The sequence below is a fragment of the Stenella coeruleoalba genome (assembly GCF_951394435.1).
Source record: "Stenella coeruleoalba genome assembly, chromosome: 16".
NCBI classification, from domain to species: Eukaryota; Metazoa; Chordata; class Mammalia; order Artiodactyla; family Delphinidae; genus Stenella; species Stenella coeruleoalba.
This window is the reverse complement of record NC_137162.1, coordinates 82,020,478-82,030,769: the sequence shown is the minus strand read 5'-3', so window position 1 is coordinate 82,030,769 and position 10,292 is coordinate 82,020,478. Positions and strand designations below refer to the sequence as shown.

Sequence of the window (10,292 nt, the reverse complement as noted above, 5' to 3'; positions counted from 1 at the left end):
TGAAGTATCTGTAGTTATGTCCCTATTTCATTCCTGATATTAGTAATTTGTCTCTTTGTGTGTGTGCATGTAAATGATATATCTTTGTTTTTCATTAGCCTAGCTAGAAATTTATCAATTTTATTGATCTTTTCAAAGTTCTAACTTTTAAAAAAATCATCTATTTTACTATTTTTGGCCCATTTTCTGTTTAATTAATTTCCACTCTTTATTATTTCCTTCCTTCAGCTTAATTTGTTCTTCTAGTTTCTTATTGGGGAAGTTTAGATAATTGGTTTTTCAGACCAATTTTCTTCTTTTCTAATATAAGCATTTAAAGCTATAAATTTCCCTCTAAACACTGCTTTAGTTGCCTATCACGAATTTTGATATGCTGTACTTTCAGTTCAAAATATTTTCTAATTTTTTTTGTGATGACTTTTTGACCAACGGGTTATTTTCAAATGTAATATTTAAATACATTAGGATCTTCCATGTATCTTCCAGTTATTAATCTCTGATTTAATTACTTTACAGTCAGAGGTCATAGTCTGGAAGGCAGCTGTCCTCACCACTATACCACCAATGCTGGTATGAGAGATCATATTCTGGATCATTTCAATTCTTCTCATTTTACTGGGACTTATTGTATGGCCCAACACATATTGTATCTTAGTGAATTTTTCACGTACACTTGAAAAAATTGTGTATTCTGTGGCTGTTATCTATGTGTCTCTGTGTGTGTGTGTGTATGTTTTAATTTTGCCTTTGGTTCTGAAGGATTTTTGTTATTGTTGTATATTAACTTCTAGCTTGATAGTCCTGTTTTTCTTTTTAGCACTTTAAAAGATGTGGTTCCATTTACTTCAAGCTTGCATATTTTGGGATGATAATTCTGTAGTAATTCTTTCTATTCCCCTGTTTGTACTTAAGATGTCTTTTTCTCTGACTGTTTTGTAGTTTTTCTCTTTATTACTGATTTTCAGCCATTTGCAGCATGGTTTGGGGTGTCTCTGTGTGTATGCTTGTCCTACTTGGGATTCATTAAATTCTTGTATCTGTGCATCCATAGTTTTTATTGAATTGGGGGAAATTTGGCCATTATTTCTTCAAATAGTTTTTTCCATCCCTCCCTCTCTTTTTGCCCTTTGGGATTTTGATTACTGGATCAGTTAGTATTTTCCCACATGACACTGAGGCTCTGTTCATTTTTTTCCCTAATCATTTTGCTTCACTTTGGATAGAGTCTAGTGCTAGCTTCACATTCACTTATCTCTGCAGTGTGTCATTTAATTTGAATCTACTTTGATGAACTTTTCATTTAAGATATTGTTTTATCTCTGTAAGTTCCCTCTCTTCTTCACATTTTCCTTTACATCCTTGAGCATATGGACCATATTTATAGTAGCTGTTTTAAAATTCCTATCTGCCAATTCTATCTATTCTGTCATATCTAGGTTGGTCTATTTTCTCCTGTTTAAGTCACATTTCTCTGCTCATTTGTATGTCTAGTAATTTTTGATTCATTGCTGTACATTGTGATTTTTATGTTTAATGCTGGATTTTATAATATTCCTGTAAAGCACGTTGGACATATTCTGGCAGGCAGCAAAGTTATTTGTGAATTGGTTTGATCTTTTCATGTCTTGTTTTAAAACTATTTTAGGGAAGACCTAGAGTACCCTTTGTTTTTAGACTAATTTAACCTCACTTCTAGTGCATGCCCTTCTACAGTCTCTGATGAGATGCCACATATTCAACATGGTCTGCGCCCTTACTGGAGAGAACTTGGATGATTCCTGGCCTTGTGTGAACTTTAAGAATTGCTTATCTTACAGCTCCCTGATAACTGGAGGTTATTCTTCCTTGGAAGTTGTTCTTGCCCAGCACATTAAGAGTTCACCCAACACATGTACAGATTTGTTTTGGGCCAAAGACTTAAGGAGTTCCTATGCAGAGTTCCTTTCTGGAACTCTGCCCTTTTAATTCTAGTCCCCTTTGCCTCCCCAACTCCAAATTCATTCTCTTCACCTCAGGAAGACTGCCAGGCTCTGTTTGGATTTTCCCTTCCCTGTGCTGCAGTCTAGAAATAGTCTCCAACACACTCAAGGGGAATCCTAGGCACTTATCTGGAGCTCTTTCTCTACACAATTCCCCCCTACAAATTCCAACTATCTTTTTCACCCCTGAACTCATTCTCCTCAGCTCAGTGAGAATCCTTGCAACACAGTCTAAAAAATGCCTCAAGTCAGAAAACCAAGATTATAAGACTTTCACTTCACTTGTTTCCCTTCTCTCGAGATCAGAGTCTTGCTTTGACTGTTGTCCAAAGGCTACACAAGCTGCTGTTACGTATATTTTCTCCAGTTTTCTAGTTGTTTATAACAAGAGGGCTGAGTCTAGTCCTGATTACTCTATCATTGCCAGAAGAAGAAATCTTGTTTATTTTATTTTATTTTATTTTTTTTTGGTGGTACGCGGGCCTCTCACTGTTGTGGCCTCTCCCGTTGCGGAGCACAGGCTCCGGACGCGCAGGCCCAGCGGCCATGGCTCACGGGCCCAGCCGCTCCGCGGCATGTGGGATCCTCCCGGACCGGGGCGCAAACCCGCGTCCCCTGCATCAGCAGGCGGGCTCTCAACCACTGCGCCACCAGGGAAGCCCCTTGTTTACTTTTAACAATCTCCAACTATGAAATTGTGTGGCCATATGCATAGTCCATATGCATAGTCTACTAGAACGTAAGCTGCGTGAGGGTAGCAACTGTCTGTATTATACACTATGAAATTCCCAGTGCCCAGCACCAGGCTGCAACACAGTAAGAACTATGAAGAAAAAAATATATTATTGCAATCCTGGAGCTAGATGTTGACATGAATCCGTGGAGGGAGACAAGATGAGGGGAGGGAGGGAGAGCAATGGAGCACACGGCACAAAGAGAATGACCAGGGCCCATGTGGTTGCCAGACTTGCATCTGGACCTCATTTCCAGTCTGGGCTGTCCCTGTGACACATGCTTTCCATGCTTGGACTTGGACACTTTCACAATAAAAGATCGGCAGTAAATGCTTCAAGATGCCAGTATTGTGTTAAAGCAGTAGACTATGTTTTCTACACTTTCTGTAGTGTAGTTAGAAGATTTAGAATAATTTTTAAAGATCCTTGCACATATTACTGGGTATAATTTTACTGCAGATTCTTAGTTGGGGTAAACTTCAGGTTGCTGCGGTAAAGGCACTGGCCAACTGATGAAATCATCTTCTCCTCCGCAGAGGGCCCTGTCCAGTCTCACACAGCCTGTGTCATCTCTGCTCCCTAAGGCACAGGGCATCAGGTGTCACTAATTCCCACCCCCACTCTCCTCCCAATCTGCTTAGTTGCCCCACCAGCTATTAGAGAAGTGCCTGGATTGATTCAGGGTTTAGAGGTGTTGGCTGACGTGCAACTGCAGAGTCACACAAATTAAAAGCAAACAGAGCCAAGCCACAAAAGATCTAACCAGTGCTGGCCAAGGGCTGCCTCCGACCTAACACACCAGTTAAGCAAGAGTGTCTCACATCCTGTCTGATGTGAGAGATCAGTAACAGACCTAGATGACAAAAGATGGCAAACTTGTTTGCCAAAAGGCATCTACTGAAACATGACCACCACCGGTCCACTCTAGAGCTCTCTGTTATATTTCTTCCCTGCTATCCTTATTTCCACCTCTGTTCCTCCCACAGGCAGTCATCCCACTGTTAAATGTCTTATTTTGTGTGCATGTTTCTAATTTATGCAAAAGGGATTATTCTGTATCCCATTGTTCTTGCTTTTGCTCAGTAGTTTAGTTGTTCAGATCCACCCACGTTGCCATGTGCACATCCAATTTGCTGCTTTCAGTAATGATCCATGGTGTGGGTCCATCACATTTCACCAAAACATCTTCCCAATGATAGCAGCTACTTAGCCTCCAACTCCCACAAACAGTGCTGCCGTGAACAGCCCTGTACATTGTCCCTTAAGTACCTGTGTGAGAATTTCCATAAGACATGTCCTGGAGGGGAACTGCAGGGTCCCAGGACATACGAACACTTAGTTTAGCAAAATAGCACCAGATTACTCCTGACACATGGCTGTACAGCTCCTCTATCCCAGGGTTTCTCAACCTCAGCACTACTGACATTTTGGACCAGATTATCTTTGTTCTGGGGCTGTCCTGTGCACTGTAGGATGTTTGGGAGGATCTCTGGCCTCCAGCCCCTAGATGAAACGGCATACTCTCCCTCAGTTGCAGTGACAAAAAAAAAAAAAAAATGTCTCCCAACACTACCAAAGGTCCCCAAGAGGGGCAAAATCACCCCCAGTTGAAAACCAGTGCTCTATCCCCTTTCTGCAACACTTGGCATTATCCAGCTAATTTTTTCTCTGATTACCAATTATTTTAAGCACCTTCTCATATGCTTGACAGTTTTTAAGGATTTTCTGTAATGTTAATTCTGTTAAGGTTGCTGGCCTCTTTTTGTTGATTTGCAGGAGTGCCCTCTGTATTCTTGATATTTGTCCTTTATTGGAGTTGACATAGCAAGTATCTTCTCCCATCCTTTCCACTAATTAACTCTATCCACAGTGCTCTTCACTGACAGAAATCCTGAATTTTCATCGATGAGAGTCATCAGTATTTTGCTGTATGGTTTGTCCTTTGGAACCTTTATTAAAGAAGCCCTCCCTGCCCCTAGGTCACAAGATTTTTCCCTCTATTAGCTTTACACATTTACGTTTTATAACTTGGTCTTGAATCCATATGGAGCCCAACCTTCTATGTGGAATTGTGTAGGAAACCACTTTTATATCTCCTACAGTGAATCCGCCTTTCCCCTGCCAATCTGTGATGCCACTTGGATTGTAAACTAAGTCTCCTTATATGTGTGAGTTTGTCCCCAAGCTCTGCATTGATCTAATAATCTAGTCCTGCCCCAATACCCATAAACGTGTTTTCATAACTGACAGGCAAGGCCCCCCTCATTCTTCAGTGAACTATTATTTTTCCACCTAAAATTTAGTGTAAATTTATCAAATTTACCAAAATATCCAACTGCCATTTTTGTTGAGGTTGCACTAACTTTATAAAATGATTTGAGGAAAATGAACATTTTTATAATATTAAGTTATCCCACCTAGGATTATTCAGCTTTTCTTCTACATCTTCTATTTTCTTTTTTTATAGTTTTCATTAAAGACGTCTTTGTATACTTGCTGAAGTTGATTCCTGAAATCACCCTAGCCCAAAGAGGCAGCAAGTACAATCACTTGCTCACCCAGAAATCTATGGTCCCCAAGGCAGCAAGGCCCCACTGTGCACGATAACTCAGGAGAAGTCTGACAGCCTGAATCCCCATTTTCTTGAGGGGATATTAGTTTTAAAAATTGACATCTAAAAATTCTCATCAATCTACAGCTGGTAACTTACCACCGACACCTTAATGAACAGAACAGATTGACGGGCCATGCTTAAATCTGCATGTCTTCCAAGAAAAATCGGGTTCAACCACATTGGAGGTGAAAGCATTCGGGGAGATTGCACCTGCTTTTCTGAGTCAGTCACCTGATGCAACCAGCTGGCCCTGGAAAGACACGCCGTGCTTTCCATGTCACCGGAAGGCTGTATGAGAGCTCTCCGGGGTAAAGCCCACCTCGTCTGCTGGGGGCCTGTACACCTCGGCCACTGCTTCCCACCAGCGTGCAGGGGGCCAAAGGCAGGACTGTGCAAAGTGGGCTTTGAAGGGGTTTCAAGCTGGCCTTCACCAGTACGAGTCCTTTTCTCCTCCTCTGTGTTCAACAGCAATCATCGTAGCAGGCTTGCTGACCCCAGCAGAGGTCCCAGATAGACACGTCGAGCAAACTTTAAATGGCTTTATTAAAGGCTGTTAATATAAAATACAACCAAGTTATGAGTAGTCAGTAAGAAGTTTCCATTTTTGAAAACATATATCAAAGAAAGGGAGGCTGCTGTGACACCCACGGGGCGGGTGCGGCTGGGTGCCACACCCTGCTGTCCCCAGAGCGGGTGGCACTCCCAAGCCCAGAGGGTAGGGGCAGCAGGGGCGGGGGCGGGGGGGGGGTCGCAGGTGAAAGAACTGAGACTGGTCTCTAGCCTCCTGGTGGAGATTTTCCAATGACGGTCACCAAAAGCAAGACACTGAATCCTTGAGCTGAACCCCAGGGGCAGACAACAGGGTGGCCAGAGGGAGGGGATGCAAAACCACATTAGGCTTCAACGGAAAAGTGTGTGTTTTTAAAATGATAACTAGAAACTTCTGGTTTTAGAAACGCCCTCTTGATACATGGCAAAAAGGGGGCAAAACGTATAAGTTTAATTTTTCCTTTACTTGGACACACTAAACATAGATTCCCAGGAGGGCAGTGAAAGGAATCGTCTTTGCATAGGCTGCCCGGGCTTAAGAGGAGAATCTGCGGGGTCGGGCGGGATGGAGACCCATGAGCTCGTGTCCTCCAGGCCTTCACCTCTCCCTCTCACGCTTCTGCGCTTCCGAAAGCAAAGCAAAGCAACACGACTTCAGAACTCCCTCTAGGACTTCCCAAGTTGTGGGTTTACATTTAATCTCAGGAGGCTGTACCTCTACGGAACTTTAAACACTGTTACGGATAACTGAATACTCTTGGGTACTGGACCCCAGATGGTGTTAAAGAAGGTGGAAGCTCTCAAAAGTCTCCGTGCCCCTCCTTTCCCAGGAGAACCTGAAGGGAATACTGGGTCTTATGAGAAAGTGGGAAAGAAATCAGAGTCACCTCCCGAAAGAACAGACACCTCAGCTCGGGCTAACTGTCCCGGGATGCAGATCTTTCTTCCCTGCTACGCCAACGCCAAGGTATGCAAACTCCCTTCTAGACATCTTTTTTTCTTACGGGGACCCTGCTGGCAAGCATGGGTTCTAAGGTCACTGCCCTCAAAGCTGGAAGCGAGGGCAGGTGTCGAGCCCAGCTCCGAGGCTCAGCAGCTGACCTGCAGGGCTGGCACCCGGCTGGGATTTCGTTTTCCCCTCATTGCCGTGCTAGGAATCTTTTTTTCTCTTGAGTGTTTCAACTATACTTAAACAGTACAGAAGGGACATGTATTCACCACGATACCGTCGGTCACCAAAGGAGGAAGGTCAGATGCAAGACCCCAAGGGGCCAAATGCAGTTCAGGGACAGGATGCAATTGGCAGAAACCAAACCAGAAGTTGGCGAGGCCACAGCTTTGGCAGAAACTTTCTGGAAAACACAAGTCGCCACGTGCTTCACCTTGGAGCCAGATAAAATATTCTAAAAACCATTTCAGAAGGTCCTATGGAACAGAAAGGCATCGTAAAAAGACACATTTTGATACTGAAACTAGGTGCTCACTGGCAGGACTCGCAGGGATTAAGGCGTCAGGTGAGGAGAACACAGTGAGAGGCAACGTGGAGACCACGCTCGGGCACGACTGCAGGCTCGCACCACCCGGGGCCGCGGGGTAGCGGCTCCCCGCCCGGTCCTCCCGGGCAGCCTCGGAGCTGCCCTAACGCCCCTCCCCAGCAGCAGGGAACACAGGTCAAGCGGGCAGCCGAGTCCACCTCCAGGAGATGCTGTTGCCATGACCACGAAGGTCTCCAGGGGGCGCCGCTCGGGCCATGCAGAAACTCGACTCCGCTTCTGCTGGCGGTCAGGGTTGAGGGAGTGTCCACTGTGACGCAGCTTGACCAGTCCTTGGGTTGAAGGACATCCAGTGCCCCTAACAGCTTCACGCTGGAAGGTTCTAACACAACTAATCAGAAGGGCCTGGTCTGCCAGCAACACCCGCAGGTGCCCAGGACAGGAAACACCCAACAGGCCCCAGAAGTAGCAAAGAACTTCCAAAGGGAAACTGGTACAAACCCAAGAAAAGTGGTAGCCCTACAACTGCTACATCTAGGTACAAAATAATGTAAAGTTAATACAAAACTTCTAAACATGCAACTCGTTAATAAACAATGATGAATAGTTTGAATAAGTACCACGGCAGCCTAAAGACAACCTCCATCACATGCCAACAACCTGTTTCCTGGAAATGACATGAGAATGAAGGGTGGCACGTGATGTAGAAGTGTGGCTTCAGCAAGGGAAGCCTGGACAGCCGGAGCATGGCGTCGAGGACTCCCACCACGTGGGGCAGGTCTCCCCATGGGCACAGCCAGCACCCAGCACCGTTATTGCTGAGGACAGCCACCCACTGAAAGGAGCCCCGTGCATTTCTAAAAGGGAGGGGATACAGGAGAGGAGATGGAAATCACTTTATGATTTTTGTGACAGGGTTGAGAAACATCTTTCTCTGAGGAGGGGGAAAATTGGGTGGAGCTAGAACAGAACGTTTATTTACAAGGTTCACCGAATTCCTAAGAGTTTTTAAAAATTCCAAATGTAAAACTTCTGTTAATCAAATCGTTGAAAATAGCACAGGTATCTGTTCTTACCAAAACGGGAAAAATCTGGAAAGCTGGACAAGGCAAAATTTACCAGTTTCCAAACGGTTAAGAAAAGAGCGCACAGAAACTATCAAAAGACACAGGGGGACGCTGCCCTTCTCCTTCGCCACACCGCTTCGGAAAACATTTTGGGATTCTTGGTTTGTTTCGTCTAACACATTTTACCAATTGTCCAGAAAATCAAATCCTGTCTTCAAGATGACATTACTTGAGCTGACCTGTAGAAGGGACAAAAACACCAAAATAAGGCATGAGACTAAGTTAGCATAAGCTAAAAACAGCACCTCATTTAAAATGACCCAAATGAAATAGCCTGCTCCCGTCTCAGAGGCTCCCTGACCTCAATTTGCCTCAGTGCTGGGAACCAGAAAATTAAATAAAGCTCAGTGCAAGCCACACTCCACCAGGATCCAACACGCACCCCGCCCCGTCCCCAGGCGTGTCCGAGGGCAGCCTTCGGAACTACCCACAGAGAAAAGGAGAAGAACGGAGCTTTTCTATTGTTGAATGATGGGCACGTTAAAATTTAGTCACTGTGGAGTGAGAGAACAAGTTACAAGTTTCATATGAGCCTAACATGAAACACACACACACACTGACAGACGAAACAAAATAAAATAAATTACCAAGTTAAGGGAGTGAAAAATATGGAGAAAGGATGTAAAGTTTATTCTTTTCAGATGATGCGGAAGGTTCTGGAGTGATCTTCCCTAACCCAGGGCCACTCTTCAGGTCACAGACTGCCCACTCACAGACATGGGGTAGGTTTAAAGGGCCGTCTGTGAGCACAGGCCGCTAATTCAGACACATTTGCACAGGCTTCCGCCAGCCGCCTGAGGTGAGAGGCCCGTCTCCCGGGTCTAACATGAGTGCGTGTTTCCCTGGTGGCCGCAGTCTTCCCGAGCGAGGGAGCCTTGACCCTGTGCTCTCCACACACCGGCAAACAGAAGATGCTGACGCAGAGGCCGCAGAGCTGAACGGCTCCCTCTGAAGCACGTCCCAGGCCCAGTTCTGCCGCCTCTCGGGTTGAGCCAGAGCCCGAAAAGCCAAAGGCGTTCAGGCACACGTTCCTTTTCCTGGTTTCCTACCAGTGTCTTACGTGCAGCCGCACTGCACGCTGTGCTGTGCACGCGTAAATCTGTTCTTTCAAAGGGTTTCAGGTGCTCTGTCCTACTCACAGCCCCCAACCCCACACACACGCTTTCCTGCGTCTTGTTACAATGAAGACCCTCACATAGCTTATATAGATGCTTCCTTCGGAGGAAGTGGACCCCACTGCGGAGTGTCGGAGAGAGAACACCGGGCAGGAAGATTAGGGCGGAGATGGAGCCGGGCACCAGAGCGGCAAGGGAGGGGCCCAAAGTGCCGGCCTAAGGTGGCGGGAGGCCCTGAAAGGAGGGACAGGCTGGACGATGGAAGGCAGAGGGCCTCCCGTTCCAGGGCTCCCCTTCTTCGGGAGGACAACTGACTAGGTCATCTGCTTAGAGAGGCGTGGACATGCCTGGAACCCCAATCCAGGAAACACCCAGAGGATGACCACAGCTCAACAACAAAACCCACAACCAGGGGCTGCCCTGCTGGCGCAGTGGTTAAGAACCCGCCTGCCACTGCAGGGGACACGGGTTTGATCCCTGGTCCGGGAGGATCCCACATGCCACGGAGCAACTAAGCCCATGCAACGCAACTACTGGGCCTGCGCTCTAGAGCCCACGAGCCACAACTACTGAGCCTGCGCTCTAGAGCCCACGAGCCACAACTACTGAGCCCGCATGCTGCAACTACTGAAGCCTGCGCACCTAGAGCCCGTGCTCCGCAACAAGAGAAGCCACCGCAAT

The 10,292-nt window shown here is 46.0% G+C and overlaps 1 protein-coding gene across 2 annotated transcripts in view; it reads right to left on the bottom strand.

Annotated features, from left to right (window-relative positions):
- Nucleotides 1-5,562: 5,562 nt before the first annotated feature.
- The window catches only part of LOC307175574 (uncharacterized protein C1orf198 homolog), a 33,772-nt gene continuing 29,042 nt past the window's right edge, over nt 5,563-10,292 (bottom strand). For both annotated transcript variants that reach the window (XM_079900785.1, XM_079900786.1), the window contains one exon: nt 5,563-8,675. In XM_079900785.1, the coding sequence (XP_079756911.1) occupies nt 8,619-8,675 (57 nt within the window). In that variant the 3' untranslated portion in view covers nt 5,563-8,618. The remainder of the gene's footprint in view (nt 8,676-10,292) is intronic.